The sequence below is a fragment of the Colletotrichum gloeosporioides genome, assembly GCF_011800055.1.
Source record: "Colletotrichum gloeosporioides strain Lc1 chromosome Unknown consensus_97, whole genome shotgun sequence".
NCBI lineage: Eukaryota > Fungi > Ascomycota > Sordariomycetes > Glomerellales > Glomerellaceae > Colletotrichum > Colletotrichum gloeosporioides.
Genome location: NW_025544742.1, coordinates 129,696 through 150,686, shown reverse-complemented (window position 1 = coordinate 150,686; position 20,991 = coordinate 129,696). Strand labels below are relative to the sequence as shown.

Sequence of the window (20,991 nt, the reverse complement as noted above, 5' to 3'; positions counted from 1 at the left end):
CCTCCCACCTCATGCCGTTGCCCCCATCGCCAACCTTACCCGTGATGTAAACCTGCGCATCTACGGGGACGATGAATTTTGGGAAATCATCTCCGGATGGAACACTGACACACAGGCCCGGAACACAGCCCGCGAGGAGCCCGGCAGGGCTGTGCTAGCCCACGATCCCCGTAGTCCCCAGTCGAAGGAGGTGGGCTCACTAGGAACTACGGAACAATATGCATATCAACTTAGTGCCAAGCTTTGTTGTAAAGGACGCTAAATAGATTACCTTTCGGGAACCGACAAGCTCTGATTCGTCATTGAGGCCCGATCGAGGGTGCATGTAGTGCTAGTATGACAACTCAGCTGATAGCTGACTGATGTGTGAAAATGCATATCCCTTTCGGATGGTCTCTCCCACATTCCCGTGCCGAGACTAAGTTGACGTCTATCGGGAAGCCTAAAATAACAGCAGTTGTGGAGTTGTGGGTTAGCGCATGAATCATCCGACCCTTTTTGCCGGTATGCGGGGAGCGCATAGGCGGAACATGGGGGTTTTCAGTTTCATATGTTTCTTCATAGGAAAACAGTCGGTGAAGAAAATATGTCTTTGTAGTGCGATTGTCTAAACACTGAATGTGCTGGTTGACATTGAACTAATCAAAGACCCCAAAGAACTCAAAGAGGTGAGTGATAGTTCAACGCTAGGTGGTCGAAAGGCGACGAGGAAGACCACGCCTTGTTGGTTCGGGACTCGGAATCGCCCCACTCCAGTCATCGGCATCTTCCTTAAGGTACAAAGCCGCAGATCCAAATTTCGGGCAGGTCCGCAACCGCTTCGACTTGCGATTCATGTCATCACAGGTAGGGAGGTTCAGTTGACATGGGATGTAACTAGCGACAGAGCCGCAAGCAAATTCGGCATAATCCTGACGGGACGACTTTAACGTCGGATGAACATGCTTAACTTCCCCTTTCCGGAGGTGCCGTGCCCGAGCTCCTTCAACTCCTGTTCCCGATTAAACAGCCACCCCCTGAAACATCTCCATGCTGACTTAGGGCTTAGGGGCCGGCTTCCGCAACTCCTAATCCCTTACCGCCACATTACGGGAGAAACACAAGGCAACTTATCCGAATTGCTGAGTTAACTCTCTGCTAGTGGACTACTCTGCAAAGACTACTTGTAGAGATACCACCTGCCCACCCTTGCCTTTTCGTTGCTCGGATGACGACTCTAAGTGAAAGTCAACTTGGGACGAAGTTCTCCTAGTCGTCTACGCTCTCGTCTAGTCACGATATCCGCATTCCACCTCATGGCTTGTTCTGACTGGAGCTCGACTAGAATGACCTTGTATAATGACTTAACGGTATGTTCCGCATAAGAACATTGAAGCAACTGCACACTTATGTGGGTCATGTCCGAAAGAAAGACTCTATCTAGAGTCACCTATTTGAGATCGTTGCGTTTTGGCCGGATCACTAAACTCAGACTGCCGTCACTGCCGTGTCGGCAAAAGAAATTCTCGGCGTCAAATTGATTGCCGGACGTTTCTTGGGAATTTCGGACGTTTTTTGGGGAATATGTGGGGAGCCCATGAGCAAGTTCTTGACATACTGGTGGCCTTGCAACCTTGTTTTCAAAACAAATACAAGCTGGCAGTTGCGCGTCAATTGCACAGCCGCTCGTCCGAGCCATCAGCGGTTTTGAGGTCGGCGGATCCAAACTTGTGGGACGCTACCGAGAATGACTGCGTACCGCATGAACAACAAAGCCCTCGATCGGGAACTCACGGCTGGGTAGCTTAGCTGGCGTCCAGTGTCAAAGACCTACATATTGCCAGGGCGCACCCCCCAAAAGCCTTCATTGTGTGAGAATGGCTTAGGCCCCAAATCTTGCCTGAGGTCAACTTGGCGCACATAAATTGATCATGCCACACACAAACTCGACCGTTGCTTGCCACGTACACATCTCAAATGTAAAGGCTCATTTGTTGCAGAAGGTAAAATTGAAAGCTGGATTCGGCCAGCTGACACCATTCTACCATGGATATATCCGCATTTGGAGTGTTGGGGTACTATCAAGACAGACTATTCCATTCAGCCTGAAGTGCTGTTTTCCCGGAAGACCACGCGATCGGTTCATTGCAACGCAACAAGCGGGATATCCCAATAGTTGAATGTCTTCAGTACTGCTTTTCAGTCCAAGTCCTATTCGGGGTGGACGAATGTTTGGTACGCTAAAATCGACATTCCGTTCTTCTTCTGATCATTATCGTGAAAAGGTCGTCTTGGCGACAAGCAATCACTGTATAAAAACCCCCAAGAAATGAAGCAATTAGTCCGTAATCTCGGGAGGCTGCTCTCAATTAAATAACCAACTATCGCGTCTCAAATCCGAAAGCAGAAGACATGAAAAGCCTTCAAATTGCAGCGGCAATTGTAGCTCTAAGCGCACATGCAGTTGCGCAACAGGGAGCGTGGGCTCAGTGCGGTGGAATCGGACACACTGGCGGGACAACATGCATCACCGGCTATTACTGCCGCTACACAAACGACTGGTACTCGCAATGCGTTCCCGGGAGCCCTCCCGTGACGTCCTCTCCGGCGCCGCAGCCCCCCTCAACCACCCTACAAACCTCGACTACCTCGGCGGGTAACCCCGTCACCAGTACCTCGAGTGCACCGGGGGGTGGTGGAACAGCCTGCCCCGCTCTGCCCAACGGGCTCGGCCCATCCACTTCGGTGTTGCCGGACCCCTTTACTTTCCAGGACGGAGGCAAAGTCACGACCAAAGCCGACTGGACCTGTCGACAGGCCGAGATAAGTTCACAGCTTCAGCGCTTGGAGCTCGGAACGTTGCCCCCGAAACCACAATCCGTGACCGCCTCCTACTCTGGAAACAAGCTCACCATCAGCGTCTCGGACGGTGGAAAGTCCATCTCTTTCGCCGTGACCATCTCCAAGCCGAGTGGCAACAGCGTCCCGGCCATCATCGCCTACGGTGCCGCGAGCATCCCCGTGCCATCCACCGTCGGCACAATCACCTTCAACAATGACGAAATCGCCCAGCAGCAAGGCGGCGGCTCTCGCGGCAAGGGCAAGTTCTACGATCTCTACGGCAGCGGACACAGTGCGGGCGCCTTGATAGCGTGGTCATGGGCCGTCTCCCGAATCATCGACGCGCTTGAGCTCACCCCATCCGTTGGAATTGATCCCACGCGGCTGGGAGTGACCGGCTGCTCCCGTAATGGCAAGGGAGCCTTCGTCGCCGGCGCCTTTGACTCCCGCATCGCGCTCACTTTGCCCCAGGAATCTGGTGCCGGCGGCGCTGGATGCTGGCGCATCGCCGACTGGCAGAACCGCAACGGGTTCACAGTCCAAGACGCCAAACAGATCGTGACCGAGAATCCGTGGTTCAGTCCCAACTTCAACCAGTACACGAGCAACGTCAACCAGCTGCCCTTTGACCACCACATGCTGGCTGGTCTCATTGCACCTAGGCCAGTTTACATCATGGAGAACCCTGACTACGAGTGGCTGGGGACGATGAGCACTTATGGCTGTATGGGAGGGGCTAGAAAGCAGTGGCAGGCGCTGGGGTCTCTTGATACCTTCGGATACAGCCAGGTTGGGAATCATGCGCACTGCAGCTTCCCGAGCACCCAGCAGAGCGAGTTAACTGCATTCATCAACAAGTTCCTCTTGAAGCAGTCTGGCGGCTCGACAAGTGTCTACCGGACCGATCAAACATACAATAACTTCAATGTTGACAGTTGGTCGCCTTGGGCAGTGCCGGCCCTGTCTTAGAAGGATTCAGGGCATCCATAAGGCTAAGTTGGAACACTCATTCAGAAAAGAAAGGAGGATGATTGGAATTGCTCAGGTATGCAGTTTGGTCAATTGAATTCACTCATTCGTTGTAGGACGACAAGCCGACCTTTATGTCGACCTAAACATCCATTTTGCAGTTTTAGTCTTTTCGTTGTTCACAAGACAAAGGCAAGTTTCAAGGAAATCAATTGCCTGGGTCTTTGTTAGCATATTCTTTCCGCTCATAATATTCTTTTCATCATGTCAAGAAAAGCCAACAAATCATCTGGATACTGTAGTCTCGCTACAAAGAAACTGTTATCTAGTTACAAGGGTTTGAGCAACTAAGAACGAATCTCGTCTACCAATCCACAGAGTCTGTTGAGCTCGCGACGCGAAGCGGACTCTTTTCTTCATAAATGTCTCGGCCTTCGGATATTTCTTGATTCCCGTACCTGCAAATCTTTGTAATCCCGCAAGTTCATTTTACATCTAACTGTGGATATGTGTAGCATTTCTCATGCAAGTACCCTTCGCCCTCGTGTGAAGCTCGTACAATGTCTGCGAATAGTCGCTTCTGTTGACCTAAAACTATTCCGCGCCCCACAACTTGGGGCACGTTGGTTGCAGCAACCCTCGTAGATAATGCAACATGACATATCCAACGCCACATCACGACCCACGAAGACTGCATGAGTGGTTCGATATACCAAGCGGAACGATTCCCCCGGCCCGCGATGTGCGTTGTTCACCGCATAAGCGCTGGGGATCAGCCGCGGGGTATGTGATATGTCGACCACGTCGTGCATCGAGAATGGCCGGAGGTAAGCAGCAACGAGGCGGTTTCCGAGATACCCTGTCGCCTCCGGGAGCTGCACCCGTTGATAATATCTACCATCGCGTTTCCTCGATCACGACATCTTTGCCTGCAATCACGCAATTGAAGACTAGCAAGGGACAAAGATGTCTAGATTCATCGACCGCCAACCAGTTCACCCAAACCCTCGGGAGAAGGAGGTCATCCTACTCAGTTTCGGACGGTACGCGACCCAATGCCATAACTAACAAGTGGGACGGCCCCCAATGCATCCCAACGATCTGACAATGTCGTTTCTAGAAACGCAACCAACGGATTCTACCACGCCCTGAAGATCCTCGGCTACAAGCCATACCACCAGGTCGAAGTCTTCAAGAATGGCGTGTCGCACATCCGCATGATGGACGACGCGGTTCGAGCCGGGTCCCTGGGCGAGGGCAAGAAGTTCACCCGAGAGGACTTTGACAAGTGGTTCGGGGACTACGACAGCGTCACCGACGTGCCCGCGTGGTTCCTCCCCGAGCTCGTGGCGGCATACCCGGACGCCAAGTTCGTCCTGACCGAGCGGGACCCCGAGGCATGGCGGCGATCCGTGGCCAAGACCTTCCAGCCAATGGCGACCTTCTTCACGACGCCCTCCGTGCGTCTGGTTGGCATGTTCGACGCCTACACCTACTACCTGACCCAGCTCGGCCACAGCTTCCGACGAGCCCTCTACCGAGGCTACACGGGCGGAGATAAGGAGAGGGAGCTGGATGAGTGTGTCGAACTGTACAACGCCCAGTAAGTTTATTCCCACCCATCGTTCGCGCGCGCGGACGTGATCGCCGTCAATCATTCGGTTTCCGGCTGTCAGGTGTCGGAAGGCTAACCGGGCACACAGTAACAAAGCTGTCAAGGAGTTGGTTCCTCCCGAGAAGCTTCTTGTGGTCAGATTGGAAGATGGCCTGGGCTGGGACAAGCTTTGCCCCTTCATTGGCAAAGACATTCCGGACGTCCCCTACCCCAGAGTTAATGACACTGCAGAGTTCCAAAGGTTGGCGACAATGGACCTGTTCGCGTCCTGGAAGAAGACTGGTCTCAAAATGGCAAGCCTGATCGTCCCCCTCATTGGAGCGTCGATCTGGTTCGCAAGGCAAAGATAGTTCTGGTACAGACTCCGTGTTTTAACAAAATGTCTATCCTTCTTGACGCGAACGGCATTCTCTTCGCTGCAACCCACTGCCAAGCAAACCGAATGTGCCCTGAAGTCTGAATCTGATGCTCCCAACCCAAGTCAGACCGGACCAACAGTGATCTCCACCATTCTCTATGCAAAACCTGCCGCAGAAAACACCCAATGGCAAACTTCGTGACAGGACCCGACGCTGGGGCGAACCATCCGTGCAACCTGACAGAACAGAATGCCAAAGCGCTTGCAAGTCAAAAAACAGACTTCTCCCTTACAACTCCTGTGCTGTGCTCCTTTTTGTGCCAAACTCCAAACATTAATCCATCTCGTTTCTACTGTCTGATAAGGACATTAGCCTGGGTGTTTCAATCAACTGTTGGGCAGCCACCTACGGTCGGGTAGACTTGAAAGTCACAGTCACCTCATTGGCTTCCTTGATACTGCGAAGCTCGTTCGTCAGCCGATGGACCTGGCTATTCGCCGCCGCGAGGCTTTGGCTGATGCCCTGGATGATGTCGTGGTGGCTGTCGAGGCGGAAACAAGCGTTTCCGAGCTTGGTGCCCATCGCTGTCTCCTGACTCTCGAGTTCGCGAGACTTTAGCGTCTCGTTGAGCAGATGATCGAGCTTGAAATTGATTTCATCAAGCTTTTGGTCAACGCCCTCGCGCCACTGCAGGAGCTCGTTGACCTTGTCACCGATCGTGACTGTGGGCGTGGGGGGTGTCGGCGGCGCTTGCGCCTTGGCAGTTGAGTTCGCGGTCTTTTGCATCTCTGGTAGATCGAAGCCGGTCGTCTTTCCCTGAAGCAAAAGCTTCTGTCAGCTCAGGAGTTACGAGTAAGGGAAGAAGCTTGTCTCAGCTCCTGGGGACGGGAGCTGACCTTGGGGAACTGGCCGGGCATCTTGGGCCAGTCCATCGTCGCGACTTCTCGGGTCTTCTTCTCGTTTGCGACTTTTCGGTCCATGGTTTGGGTACTTGTTCAAATTGTCAGGGGGGTATTGTATGAGACGTGTCTCATGCCGTCTTCTGTACAACAAGTTTGACTGGCAATAGCGATACAGTTGTGGAAGCAAAGCGTTGAGGTTGTGTTTTGTGAGGGAGATGCTGTTTTGCAAAAAGGGAAGTTGTGAAGGAGAGCAGACATCGGCGCGAAGGGGAACATTAGACAAAAGGGAAGGCGCGGTTGCTGGTGATTGTTGATGCCTGACCAAACGCCTTTCCACGCCTCGTGACCTCCTTTGTTAGGTCTCACAGCAAAGCTGCTCAAAGCTGACAGTGAATTACTCAACTGAAGCTATTCCGGTTGCTGACTAACCCCTATCGCAACTTCCCAGGACAGATTGCTCATTATCTTCAATTGTCCACGACCATTCTCACGAGATCTAGGAGCTGGTGAAGCTGGTGGTGAGCCCAAGGACATGGTCGATTCATGGTGTCCCACTTTTCCTCTCCCCCAGGACGAACAGTCAACTTCGGATGACAAGCGGCAAGTTCCTTCTTCAAACGGGTAGACGGCGGACCGCAAGCTTTTTTCACCCTTCAGCCGTTTACCCTCCAAAGTTCTACGGTGCCGCTTCTGCCGTCGAATGTCGGGTCAGTCCATGTGAACACCTGGTTTGGGACAATGTTTGCGATTGTCTGAGGCTTGAGAGTCCATGAAGCCATTCGAATGATAGGCCACTTCAACGATAGGTTGGTTCTTACATTATCTTGAGAGCGACTAAGCTATGTTCCATCAGCATGGAGGAAAGTCTTCTGTTATCTGCAGCTTACGTGTCTAAGCCTCACCAAAATGCTATCGAACGCCCTGAATCCGCCCTGTTTTTGCGACTTTGGCGTTAAGCGTAAGCGAGGAGGGGTTTCCGAGTCAAGCCCAAGACTCTGGAATTGACAGACACTTGTCAGGCAACCGTCTGAAATCAGGTTTGTTTGCTCATGCGCACATACCTGCTTGAATTTCAAGGCAAAGGTTATTTGCTCGACGCTCAATGCAGCTGGCAACCTCCCCACTTCCCGCCCTCGCGAAAGCTTGACGTCTGGACAAGGTCGTCTCTCCAGATGATTGGGGGAACTCAGCTGCCCACCCTGCAGACTAGTCCTTCGGGAGCAAGGCACCGAAAATCCAAATCGATATAAACATATAATCTTACCCAATAATCTTAAAAACCAAGCTTCATTCTTAAATCCTTAGCGCGTCGAAGAATTACAGCCTGCGACCGTTAAGTGCCTGAATTCATCTAGACTCCAGGAACCAATGCCATCTGGTTGGCTCTCCCCTGGGCTGCTTCCGCCGGCACAGATCATCAAGGCCGTTGTGCAATCACGATCTCATAGAGTTCGGGGGCTGGGTCAGCGGTCATCCTTGTCGCAACGTAGTAGTCCCTCAGTGATCCTGGGAAAGCGAGTGACACCCTACCAAGAAGCTGGATTTCCGACCTGTCTTGAAGTGCCTTTGGTCTCATCAAATGGCCGCCCAACCTTGTCAACCCAGCGTTGAGGCGGCGCTCTCTTTCTCTTCGTGGTCGCCAAGGCTGTCTACCCGCCTTGGCTGTGCTCTTGGCGGCGTGATACGGGCAGCACATTCTCACGAACACTCCCTCGAGAGCCTCAGATCAAGCAATGCGAACAGCGCTCAGCCTGTGCTTGGCGGCGCTTGGCGCTTGAGGCTTGGTTGTTTCCATAAATAATCCTCCAAGCGCAGATCTTCGCACCGGGGAGACAACGCAGCTTGGCGCTGGGCAAGGCAATCCGCTTCTCTGCCAACATGAATTCGCTAACGACACCTATGCCAAACAGAAGAACGGCACATTACTACCCGCTATGCATTTTTCTTTTCGTTCTCGCTATCTTTTGCGTTTTGGTGATCGACCGGAGCCGAGATGACAGAGTTGCCCCTGAGCGTTTAAGCTGCTACCCGTCGGCGCCGGTTAGCCAGCGTTCCACTCTGTCGCGGAAGCGGCCGAGGGCGCAGGACGGGGAGCATTCGACAAAAACATCAGACAGAGAGCCTCGCAAGCCGTAGACTCTGGCCAGCGCCCGTCTTGCATGAGTCGGGGGAAGGTTGGTCGCCATGGGAAAGAGGAAGAGAGCCACAGGCACCAACCTGTGATCCTAACGTGCGTGTGTGCGCGCCGGCTGTGATGGCCGATGTTCTGTACAGGGATCCGTGTACAAGGTGGCTAAAAAGTCCGAACTCAAAACAAATCATTTTTGGCGGAAAATGTATCCTCACGGCTTGTTCTAGCGTGAGGCGACATGTGGGCTGGAAACAGGCTAGGCATTCCTAGACTGAGGTGGCTTCGGATTTTATTAGGTGGGAGTTAGCTAAGGAGGAAGCCTCATTCACGAGAGCGAGAAGGAAGTGAAGAAAAGATCGGAGGGCCAAGGGCAGAGTGGGAGACACTTCGGATAAGGAGGGCAGCTTGTTTGGATGACGCGAAGCCTCAGGGCGAACTAACATTTGGGCCTCAATCACCCGCCGCCTCAACTCCAAGAGTCAAAATCGTGCCAGTTCGTGATTTCTTCGACGAAGATCAATCACTGATCGAAATGCGACTGGTAATACTGGATCCAGGGCGATCTGGCGATCTGGAGAAGAACGTGGGATTTTCCCCTGTACTCTCCCCTTTTCCTGCAAGGGGCTGCGGACACTAGGCGGCGGCCGAAAGACTAAACGGCGTACTGCCGACACCAAAACATGCGCGGGCGCCAGAACGGACTCGTAGGCTGGCCTCTTAGCTGGCCCAAATATGAGCTAGTGAGAATTATTCCGCTTTGCCGCTAGGCCGTTCGAGGAGAAGGCGCAGCGTGTTGGTTGCTGTGTTGCATGCTATGCGCCGCCTTAGTCGGGGACCTTCGCCTGGGAAGTTTCTTCGGCCTTGGTGCGACCAACTCGGCGTGACATCACGGACCAACTGCGCATACAGACGCAGGAGTAGCAATGCAATTTACTATTCACTGCTGGTGAGAGAGAGCAGGTCCATCAAGAGGGGGGATCCAAGGTTTGTTTCAAACCCGGACAGAGTTCGCCACTCGCGGCCAATCCCTGCCGTCGGCCCTCCTCCCCCAGCTTCTGTCCTAAACTTCTGGACGACAGCTTATCAACCGGACTCAAGGCAATGCGTGTCTCAGAGAAGGGTCAGTCGTGGAGAAGTCGGCCGTCCCTTGGGCAGACAGGCAGCCAGGAAGCAGAGAGGGGACGCGGGGACGCACGTCGTCTGAAAATACCGCCCGTGCATGCCGAGAGCGACATGGGGATCAAGTGTTCAGGTGTCCCATCGCCTAGAACCAACACACTCTACGGCGTGAACCTTTGGGTCCTCCTCCGGCGCGTCCCCCGTATGTCGTCTGTTCCCTCCAATACGCACGCACTGAAACGATGTGAGCTAACATTCATGCTCAGGCCACCGGAGGGGTTGGGCTTGCAGGAAATGGTGCGAAGCTAGAAGCCCGATGAGGGATCATGACGTTCCGGCGAAGGATGCGTGAGGCGTAAATAAGGGACCTGTTCCCGCATCTCTTCTTCCTCATGATTTTCGGTTGACACAGCCGAACGATCAGCACTCTTCATCAAGGGCGTGCCAAGAAAGAGAAAATGGAATAAGGGGCACTCCAGCAGAAGACGATCACCTTCAGTCATAATGAACGCTTACAACCCTCGTCGGGTGTCCTACCTGAGGGCTCCGGGGGCGGGAGGCATGCCCAAGCCTTGGGTATCGCCTTACCCTTCGCTCAGCTCCATCGGATACCCACCTTCAACAAGATCAGCCGACGAGCGGTTCGCGTCCGCCGTCTGGCATCGCACGTTCAACCATATCGACTATGCGGCATACAAAGCGGCCTGTGACGCGGAAAGGGCAGCAAAGCCGGAGCGAGACGCGGACGTCTTCTCAGTAACGGCATCATCATATCGCAGTGGATTCTCGAGACTAGGAGCCATGCTTACTATTTACCCGTACCGCGATATGGGATGGCTCGTAACCATGGTGTTCATCGCCGGCAGTATCTGCTTCTGCCTCAACGGCATCTTCACTCTCATTCCTCTATTGAGCCCTGCTCTGGACTTCCCGGGACAGGATGCTGGTATTCAAACAACAAAGACCTTAGGAGGCGCGCTATTCGCCTTGAGCGGTCTCATGGGATTGCTGGCAGCTTTCAACGTCGACCGTGGCGTATTGGACCCGAAGAAAGATGCGCCTGATGCGTACAAGCCAGCTTTACTGGGCAGCGATGAATGGGTCTGGTGGGCCAACTGGTACGAGCTTCGAACTGTCTTCTTGCCCAGCTTGGCCTTCCGAGCTGGTATTCTCCAGTTCCTCGCCGGTTCTTCCTTCACCGTCTCCGCCGTCTCTGGGATCCCGGGCGTTCTCGATCTCTCACACCCGAGCGCCGGTATTATTTTCGTAACATCACCTCTCCTCATCGGTGGCGGTCTATTCGTGATCGCCGGTCTTCTGATGATCTACTTGTCTCAGGACAAGTGGTACATCCCCAAGATTCTCGACGCCAGTTGGCAGAATGGACTCTGGAATTTGGTCGGCGCTGGTGCTTTCTTGGCTGTTGGCGTTGTCACCCTTCTCGCAAAGACTGCGGCTGTGGCTATCGCGGCGTTATTCTTGACCGGTGGACTGGGTTTTTTGATGGCTGCTTTGATTCAGTGGTACATCATTATGGAGTTCTATCCGACTGATCCTTATATGGAGGACCCCGCGACTGCGGCAGAGATTCCTTCACAGTCGATTTATTGACGATCTTACGATTTGGGGTTTTGGTCCATGGGATTATATCAGAAAGAAACAGATTTTAGATACCGACTCAGATTATTTAATTTACGATGTCATGACCTTCAATAATTCTCCAAATGCGCTCCTCGATAGTGACAATCACACACAAACAACGGTCCAACGGCCCACCGTGTTCTCATCAACGCCCCTCGGCTGCTTAGGAACTAGCAGCCAGCAAGGTGCAACAATTTCAAATCAACGTCTTGAGCTTCACGATGGACGCATAACGCACTAGAACGTTGTCGTTGATATTCTCGAATTCAACCGTTACCAGAAACTGAGGCGGGCGCGCCTAAACCATACTGCTATTGATACTGCGAGATGTTAATTAACAGTCACTGCCTACAATGATGAACGAACTCCGCACGGCCGAGTAAGCTTCGGCGACCGAGAGGGAGGGGGGTTTGGGGCATTGATGTGACGCGGGGTAAGCACCCATGAATGAATTCCTCGCCAAAATCATGGGATGATTACTTAATTTCGCTTTGGAAACTACTTCACTGCTTATGATTTGTTTCTGAGGATGGGCCTTTCCATTGTAAGGATTTACAGTCTACTCCTACGTCCTGCCCAGATGAATTTGATCCAATGAACATACCGTCACATATGGAATTGATTCGAGCTGTACTACTACGCAGGCTGAAATTCAAATAAACAGAATTGTGACTCAATTAGAATAGAATACAACCGCCCAGAGTATATATGTCAGTGATGGAGATATGGTGTCTCCGATGTCTCGATGCATCTAACTATCTACATTTCTACTATTACTAACACAACGCAGCTTCTTGGAAAGATGAAAGGCTTAATCAAGTGAAATGCCCGCACAAATCAACTCTTGCTACGCGGTCTGCCTATGTATTGAGTATGCAAAGAGGGTGATCACATGATCCCAGATAGCAATGCCTACTATACCCATCAGATGATACCATACACTAATTGTGCTTAGATTGGACGTCCTTCTTTTGGGATCTTCTGGCAGCAATAGTGTAGAAGAGGCTGCCGTCATAAATGCCACGGATATCTTCCTTCCAGATCCGGCCATCGGCAGGCCAAAGCATTATATAAGTGGCAATCCCTGTGGCGAAGTTAGTGTCATACATCATCAATAAATGATAAATTGACTCACATTCAAAAAATGCTCCTCCCCAGCCAACAGGGTCGGCGATTACCCGGTTGCCCTTGAGCATGGCAAAAATGTCACCAATCGTCATGTAGTCCCTGCCCTCGGCATACTTGGCAAATATGTCTTCAAACTTTTGAGAGCTAAACCGGCCCTCAGTGTCGTACGCGCCGCTGTCACTTCCGTGCTTATCCTTGTGGATGTTGTCGATGAAGATGCGGAAGAAGGGATCGGGTAAGTACCCGCGCACCGTGGGATAGGAGAAATTGCCGTGAATGATGAAAACCGAGATTGTTGAGAGAATGAGTCCAAAACCGAGCTTGTAAAATCCAATAAAGGTGTCGAGTGGCCAGATGACACCATCTTGGTCCTAATAGGCATTAGGATACCAGAATTTGATGAGCTGGATGGCAATACTTACACGGTCGAAGAACTCGCAGTGTTGTTGCAATACCTGTGTTTATACCCATTAGCTACCGAACCGTAGCTACTGGACCGCATCTAAAACAAGCCACCGATGAAAGGGCACTCACAGTTTGATGACGATGAATTTTGTTCCAATCATACTCCGTCGTGCCGTTCGGACGATCGTGCGTCGCAGCCATGTTGGCCCGAGCAGTGCCTTTGGCGATGGTTAACTCCACTTTTCTACTAACGCTACCTAGGGAGAATGATCTACCAGTGTGGGAAAGTCTCTGGTCATCCTCGGGCTGCAGGAACGGTTTCCGCTGCGTGGTAATTGGGACCTCTGAGATGGACGAGATAACCGGCTCCCCGAGCATGTTGGAGGCCTTCTTCATATTGGTGTACGTTTGCCCTTCTGTAGCCATGATGGTGATGGGTGTCAAAAAGTTTGTGCAAGAAGTGAGAGCCACTCAGAACGGAGGTATTAGAAAAGCGATCGACGCCGGGTTTTATGGGGCTATGTGATTGCTTGGTGCCTGTCTCACATTCAATGACCCCTTCATGGTGACGTCAGTGTCTCTTCACGAATTGTTGAGACTGGGCGATCGGGCCATAATGGTACACGGTCTCCTGGTGTTGATTTTTGCATGTGATGGAATAAGCCACAAACTGCGCTTTGTGCATCGCGATGTGGCTGAACAGGAATTCAACATGGCGTCGCCGCGTCTTTCAATCGAGGCGCAGAACATCCCGCTGTCAGCATCGTCGTGGTGGTTTCATGCGGACATGGGGTAGAAGAAAGACAGTAATAGTGACATATGTTGACTCATATGTTGACCCATTTGTTGAAAAGCGTCAATTCGCCAATCTTTTGGGTCCTGAACAAAATATCTGGGTAAAGGTGGACCATCGGGCTCGTAAACCTGGGGAAGATCGTGGCATGACGCCGAACTGACCTCAAAAGCATCCGTAGCGACGATGAAATCATCGTGTCGTTCCATGATGAAGAAAACGAAAGAAAACTGTGTCTTACCGTTGCTATAAAATGGCCCAACGTACTGGGCGACGCAGTAAAACAACCAAGAAGTTTGCAATACCCATCGACTAAAGCCGAATTCTTGCTTGACTACGAATCAAGAACAAAACTTATTTTTCTCTCATAACATCTATTTGCGCCAATCGCCATGGATCAAGCATTGCAAACCGCACTGAGCACTGGCCTATCCTCGGTCTCTGGGTTTCATTCCAATAAGCCAAAGGGCGTTGATCCTGAGTTGGCCGGCAAGAATGTTCTGCCTCAAAGCTTCTGTCCAACTGCCAAAGATCGTCTGTCATTTCCCGCAGTCAATGGCCCTGTCAAAGCCTCCTATCTTTCCATTGGCGGCTGGCCATGGGGAGACAAGCCAACATGGCATTACGACGAGAGCGAGTGGATCAAAATCCAGGAGGCATGGCAGATTCTGTACGACGCGGGCATTAACTTCATCGACACCGCGGAGGCGTACGGAAACGGCGAAAGCGAGAAGATCGTTGGCGATCTTGTGCAAGGACTTCCTCGTGACAACTTCGTGGTGCAGACAAAGTTCTTCAGCACGCCCATGAAGGCGGAGAACTTCATCCACCCCGTCGACGCACCCGTGACGAGCTTGAAGGCTAGCTTGGAACGCCTGCGTCTCGACTTTGTCGACATTTACCTCGTTCATGGACCTATCCACCCCCAGAGCTTCTCGAACATTGCCGAGGGCATGGCCAAGTGCGTGAAGGAGGGTCTCACCCGAGCTGTGGGCGTTGCCAACTACGACAATGAGGACGTCTTCAAGATTCGAGACGAGCTGAAGAAGCACAACGTGCCTTTGGCTACGAACCAGTGCGAGTTCAACGTGCTTCGTCGTTACCCTGAGATCTCTGGGAACATTAGAAAGTGCCAGGCGAGCGACATCGTTTTCCAATCCTACTCTTCCCTCGCGCAAGGGCGCTTGTCCGGGAAATACACACCTGAGAACCCACCGCCTAAGGAGTACCGCTTCAGCAGTTACGATATGAAGGATATTGAGCCAACCATCGCCACCTTGCGAGAGATCGCAGAGAAGCGAGGAAAGAGCCCAGCTTCTATTGCTCTTAACTACAACATTGGAAAAGGCGTTGTTCCGGTCGTCGGCATCCGCAGGGCTGAGCAGGCAAGAGAGGCGATTGAAGCACTTGGTTGGAGATTGAGCGAGGAGGAGGTAGTCGCCATTGATAAGGTCAGCGTTGAAGGCCAGACCACGTCACTCTGGCAGCAGGGATGAATAAATCGGTACTGACGACAATGGTGAAAGCAAGAAACTGCAAGCGATGGTGGCTGTTTTGCCCATAGCGTGTCAACCTATCTTCGTAGCAACCCTCAAAAGCAACACATGGACCTCACTCATATTGAGAAACTTGATCGGTGACCGAAGAAGTTAAGCAATGAAGTTTTAGTGACCAAGTACCCATTGGCTTCCCCAGACCGTCCATTCAAGGCGATGAGACTCAGTTGAAAGTGATTCAGAATGATGACGAACAGGACAAGAGGTGGTCTTTGTAGTTCCATAGCGGCATTTGACAACGGCGATTCATCATATGAATGCTGAACCTGGCCGGCTTTGGAACGCGACATACGAGGCTTCCTTGTCGCGCATCATGGGACGAGCCTGTCATTTCTGCCTGGATTTCCCCACGAGCTTCCGAGAATATCTCTGACGTACTCCCGTGATTTGAAGGGTAGTATTGATGGGCGGCGAACGCTTGGACAGTGTTTGGGCTCCAACCAGCCGGCGACAACGGCTTCCTGTCAAGTAGTTGTTGGCAGTTCTCTTGAAAAGCGAAACCACCCTGCGTCCCTGAGCCGCAAGCACCCGGCGTCCTGCCGATGGGTTGCCATGGCGTATTTTCAAGAAACGCGTTCATCTCTTGGCAATGGCCGAGCGAGCGACGCACGGCAGAGGTGCAGCGACCATGTGATTGGGAGGCGCTCGGCTCTGCCTGATGTTTCTCTGTTAGTGCGCTCACGGCAGGGACTTTTCCCGACCTGCACGACCGTTGAGATTTGATCGAAGAGTTGAGACTTGAGCCCAATCAAATTTAGGCTTTCGGACACAAGTGTTCAGGCATATTTCTGCCTGGAGCTGTGAGCATAGAGACGATTGGCTAAGTCAGTTCATCTCAATTATAAAGCGAGCCGGTCAACATTGACCTCGTTCGGTAGTTTCCCAAAGAAGAAATCTTTGGAGAATCTAGCTGACGAAAACATCTGGACATACGTGCACAAGTCGAAGCGGATGGGCGACAACAGGGATCCTCTGTACACCTTCGGCCATGAGAGTATCAATGCAAATCGCAAAACCCGAAATGATCCTTTTGCGGATTTCTCATCGTCTAAAGCCTCTTCTCTAGAACTTCTAGAACGCTGCAACGGTTGCCAGAGATGCATGCCATATGGTCTTGAGGGGCAGAACGTATACGATGGGAACCTTGTACCTTCCTTGCCATGTGTTTCTGCATTCAGATGATCACCGTTGAGTTCCGCATAGAATGTCTAGATGTAGACAACTCGACCGAGAAGAGTGAACCACTTGTTTTCCGCACAAACATTTATTTAGCCTTCGCTATTGTCTACAGCTCGGCACATACTGCCATGATGTCCAGTGGGTGCATTGTTCCCCTGTAGCAGCACATGCGACTTGACTTATCAGCGAGGATATAGATGATTTCATGTTCCACGGTGAAAAGAAATTGGATGACGCCCGCTCCAATGATCTGGAATTCGGCTGCAAAGTGAATTTAAAGATAGCAAGCAGTAGTAGTAGGTTGGGTAACAGCGTATGCTTACAAAAATCAAAGCATCGAGCAGCAAAAGGACATGATCAGTGGGAGGCTTGAACTCCCGGCCTTGGCATTACTCCACACATCTGATGATGTATTAGTACCACGCTCTAACCAACTGAGCTAACCGACCAGTTGTGGGTGTTGACGATAGATGCCCTAACCCTGCTCATGTTCGGTGGTGGAGAGGAAAATGAGTCACGGAGAAAGAGTGGCCCAACGGACCCTTGCGCGGCAGCTCCTCCGGCCCCACATTGAGTTGAGGCTTGAGAGAGACGTCAAGACTCAAAGAACTACAGATTGGCGGTTGGGCTCTTTGTATGTTGCGCTGTTAATACGGCTTTTCAGAATAGTAAGAATAGTAAGGCAATATTGCGTCTGTTTGCGATTAGTATGTCGTTGCGTATAGTGAGCATTCAGGGAACAAGTTCATCGTACCTAGCCCAGGGAGCAGGCCAACTTCAATCAAGTGATCATCTTACCGCCTGATTGGGAACTCTCCGCGCATCAATAATTACTGAGTACTCTAGGGCCTTCTCATGCGAGTTCCGAGTATTACCCGAGACAGAACTGAAAAGCCTTGCAAGCCATCGGTACACAACATATGTTATATGACTTGAAAGGAGCATAGTAATTGGACCGGTGTGAGATCGAGCGCGTACAGCTTTCTTTTTCTCGGGTCTTTTAGCACGATCTTACAAGCTGGCAGGTCGCGGGTAGTTCTGCGTATCACTTGAGAGACATCATCACGTACATAGGGGTAGATCAGTGTATCAGCAATGACGTGCTTGAATGATTGTCGGATCCGAACCCGAAACTCCGCAACGGCGCTATTGGTCTATTCGCCGGCATTCAGAGCGTTCTCGCTCCAGGAACCAGGCACATTGAGGGGAGCTTCTCCAACATATTCCCCAAAAAGGTAAGTCAGGTCAGTCGAGTGTCACGCAATGACTGTCCGCCCTACGGCGTTCCCCCCGAGTTCGGTCCTCCAAGCCATTGCTTTTCTTCCATCTTCTCAAACTTCTTTTCCTTCCGCAAACCTTCACTTTCAATCACTTGAACACCTCCACGGCTGAAGAACACGGTCACCTATCCGGACCAGGCGGAGACGAGCTCACGGGCTCTCAGTCCACCGAAGAAAGCGCTCACGTCAACTGGCCTTCTACCCCAGATTCTTGAAACTTGATCCCTCGTTCGCCCGGGTGTGCCGCTCTGTCCAATCCATGAGTTAAAGCATCGCCAGACTGTGCACCCACGTTGACAGTGACGAACGACATGACAAGAAGCGAACCCGCCGCCATGGACTCGAACGTCCGGGAGCCAACGCACATCAATGCGCTGCGTCCCCGAGCTGCCGAAGACGAGAAGATCTCTTTCCTTTTGAATGGCCATTCCTGCAGCTTCTCGACCGACATGATGCCCGATGAGAGCCAAATCACCACTAGCGACCTCACCAGCAGCACCAAGGACGCCAGCCACAGCAGCCAAGAGCACATTCTGCAGCAGCAGCCGCACCATTGGCATCCTGCGAAACAGGGATTTGTCAACCTCCCTCCGCCACAATGTACGAGCCGCTGTCGCCAATCATGGACCAGAGCCGTGTTGTACCTCACGGGCCTCATCCTAATCTCGGTTTGGTATGCCAGCAGGCAATACGGCGCCGGCAGCGGGCGCTGGCCAGCCCGCCAACCACCGCAATCCCCTGCTTCACCCTCACCCGTCCGGAACTGGGATTCGGCGGCCTCCAGGGCCGCAGCTTTTACGGCGCGTCTCAACCTTACCGAAAAGACTCGAATAGTTACTGGTCGTATCGGTCTTGAGGTCGGTGGCTGCATCGGTAATATCCCGCCGATCGAGCGCGTCGGCTTTCGTGGCCTCTGCCTGCTCGACGGCCCCACGGCGCTGAACCGCGCCGATCTTGTTAGCGTGTTCCCGGCCGGCCTAACAACGGCCGCTAGCTGGGACAAGGATCTAATTTACAAACGCGGAAAGGCGTTGGGTGAGGAGTTTCGGGACAAGGGCGTCCACGTTGGACTTGGGTGAGTTTTTCGGTGTGTCCATGGTGAATACCAGGGCGCTAACATTTGACTTAGACCAGTGGCTGGACCGCTGGGCCGGAACCAACTTGGTGGACGCAATTGGGAGGGCTTTTCTGTCGATCCATACCTCACTGGAGTTGCTATGAGTCTCACCATCAAAGGCATGCAAGATGCTGGCGTGCAGGCGTGCGCAAAACACTTCATCGGCAATGAACAAGAGACTCAACGAACTAATTCCTGGCTGGAAAACGGCACCGAAATCGCAGCTATCTCTTCCAACATCGATGACCGTACCTTACATGAGCTGTATCTATGGCCATTTGCCGATTCAATTCGTGCGGGCGTTGCTACAGTTATGTGCAGTTATAACAGACTCAACCAGACCTACGCCTGTGAGAACTCTAACCTTCTCAACGGAATTTTGAAGGATGAACTCGCCTTCAAGGGATATGTACAGAGCGATTGGTATGCCACTCACTCCGGGCCGGAATCGATCAATGGTGGCTTGGACATGAACATGCCAGGACCAATCGGCCAAGACGAGACTTTCACGGGCGAAACCTACTGGGGACCCAACATCACGAAAATGATCAGCGATGGTTCTGTCACTGAGGACCGTCTTGACGAGATGATTCAACGTATCATGACACAGTACTATCTGTTTGGACAAGACAGCGCCGACTACCCAACTGTTGACCCATCCATCATCTTCACCATCGCAGCGCAATCGAATCTTCTTCACTTGATCCCATTTGGGCCTCCTCCGAGCCGCGATGTCAGACGTGATCACTCCAAGATTATTCGCAAACTTGGTGCCGAAGCCACCGTCTTGCTCAAGAACGTTAACGGTACCCTTCCATTGAAGCAACCTTTCAATATTGGCGTCTTTGGAAACGACGCGGCAGACCCTGCCGACGGGCTTGTATTTGGTGCTGGTTTTGAGATTGGCACACTCTCAATCGGCGGTGGTTCTGGGACGGGTCGACACACATACTTGGTCTCGCCTCTCGAAGCGATCAAGGCCCGCGCTCGTGAGAGCGGCGCGCGGGTGCAATACATTCTGAACAACAAGGTCCTTGCGGCAGGCGACTTCAGCAGCTTGTACCCTATCCCAGATGTTTGTCTCGTGTTTCTCAACACGTTTGCTTCTGAGGGCTACGATAGGACAGATATCGAGGCCGATTGGAACTCGACGCTGGTTGTTGAGAATGTCGCCCGGCGATGCCCCAACACAGTCGTCGTGACACACTCGGCTGGCATCAACAACTTGCCATGGGCGAATAACCCCAACGTTACGGCCATCCTCGCAGCCCATCTTCCAGGACAGGAATCTGGCAACTCCATCGTTGACGTTCTCTGGGGTAAGGTTAATCCTTCTGGGAAGCTGCCGTATTCCATCGCCGCAAACCCGAATGACACCAACATCCCGGTCGTCAATCTTACTGAGGCCGAGATATCCTCGCCCGAAGCATGGCAAGCCGACTTTACGGAGGGCCTACTCATTGATTATCGGCATCTAGACGCCAAAAGCATCGACCCACTTTACGAGTTCGGCTTCGGCTTGAGTTACACCACATTTGAGTTACACCCGTCGTTGAAGATCAAGCAACTTATTCAGAGCGTTTCTGCCGTACCGGACCCATCTAAACCTAATACCCCAGGTGGGAACCCGGAACTTTGGGAACCCATAATACGCCTTACCGCCCGTGTCACTAATACGGGGCATGTTGCTGGCTCGACGGTACCCCAGCTTTACGTGTCCTTGCCTCAAGACGCGGTCCCAGAAGGCACCCCCGTACAGGTTCTTCGAGGATTTGAAAAGTTTTTCTTGCAACCAAAGGAGTCTACAACTGTTGGTTTTGAACTTCTGCGCAGAGATCTCAGCTACTGGGATGTTGGGTCTCAGAGTTGGGTTGTCCCTGAAGGCCCCATTGCATTTAGAGTTGGGTTTAGTTCTCGTGATATAAAGGCTACAGCAAAGCATGTTGTTCGTTAATAATTGTTCGAGGTTCGGAAAGC

General features: G+C 52.2%; 7 protein-coding genes across 7 annotated transcripts; 5 read left to right on the top strand and 2 right to left on the bottom strand.

The window, feature by feature from the left end:
- Positions 1–2,391: 2,391 nt before the first annotated feature.
- Positions 2,392–3,789, top strand: GCG54_00009627 (4-O-methyl-glucuronoyl methylesterase; the record flags this gene model as incomplete). Its single annotated transcript, XM_045409567.1, has 1 exon — positions 2,392–3,789. One exon carries the CDS (start codon positions 2,392–2,394, stop codon positions 3,787–3,789), a length of 1,398 nt encoding a protein of 465 aa, XP_045257511.1.
- Positions 3,790–4,755: 966 nt separating this feature from the next.
- Positions 4,756–5,754, top strand: GCG54_00009626 (uncharacterized protein; the record flags this gene model as incomplete). Its single annotated transcript, XM_045409566.1, has 3 exons — positions 4,756–4,832; positions 4,910–5,392; positions 5,493–5,754. 3 exons carry the CDS (start codon positions 4,756–4,758, stop codon positions 5,752–5,754), a joined length of 822 nt encoding a protein of 273 aa, XP_045257510.1.
- A 414-nt stretch (positions 5,755–6,168) lies between these two features.
- Positions 6,169–6,743, bottom strand: GCG54_00009625 (uncharacterized protein; the record flags this gene model as incomplete). Its single annotated transcript, XM_045409565.1, has 2 exons — positions 6,169–6,579; positions 6,660–6,743. The coding sequence occupies 2 exons, from the start codon at positions 6,741–6,743 to the stop codon at positions 6,169–6,171; spliced, it is 495 nt and encodes a 164-aa protein (XP_045257509.1).
- Positions 6,744–10,419: 3,676 nt separating this feature from the next.
- GCG54_00009624 (uncharacterized protein) lies at positions 10,420–11,526 on the top strand (the record flags this gene model as incomplete). The annotated part of the gene is made up of 1 exon (XM_045409564.1): positions 10,420–11,526. The coding sequence occupies one exon, from the start codon at positions 10,420–10,422 to the stop codon at positions 11,524–11,526; it is 1,107 nt and encodes a 368-aa protein (XP_045257508.1).
- Positions 11,527–12,497: 971 nt separating this feature from the next.
- On the bottom strand, positions 12,498–13,515 carry GCG54_00009623 (Peroxygenase; the record flags this gene model as incomplete). Its single annotated transcript, XM_045409563.1, has 4 exons — positions 12,498–12,640; positions 12,692–13,055; positions 13,107–13,139; positions 13,219–13,515. The coding sequence occupies 4 exons, from the start codon at positions 13,513–13,515 to the stop codon at positions 12,498–12,500; spliced, it is 837 nt and encodes a 278-aa protein (XP_045257507.1).
- A 759-nt stretch (positions 13,516–14,274) lies between these two features.
- On the top strand, positions 14,275–15,378 carry GCG54_00009622 (putative oxidoreductase; the record flags this gene model as incomplete). The annotated part of the gene is made up of 1 exon (XM_045409562.1): positions 14,275–15,378. One exon carries the CDS (start codon positions 14,275–14,277, stop codon positions 15,376–15,378), a length of 1,104 nt encoding a protein of 367 aa, XP_045257506.1.
- Positions 15,379–18,232: 2,854 nt separating this feature from the next.
- On the top strand, positions 18,233–20,968 carry GCG54_00009621 (putative beta-glucosidase G; the record flags this gene model as incomplete). The annotated part of the gene is made up of 2 exons (XM_045409561.1): positions 18,233–18,972; positions 19,027–20,968. 2 exons carry the CDS (start codon positions 18,233–18,235, stop codon positions 20,966–20,968), a joined length of 2,682 nt encoding a protein of 893 aa, XP_045257505.1.
- Between the last annotated feature and the right edge of the window lie 23 nt (positions 20,969–20,991).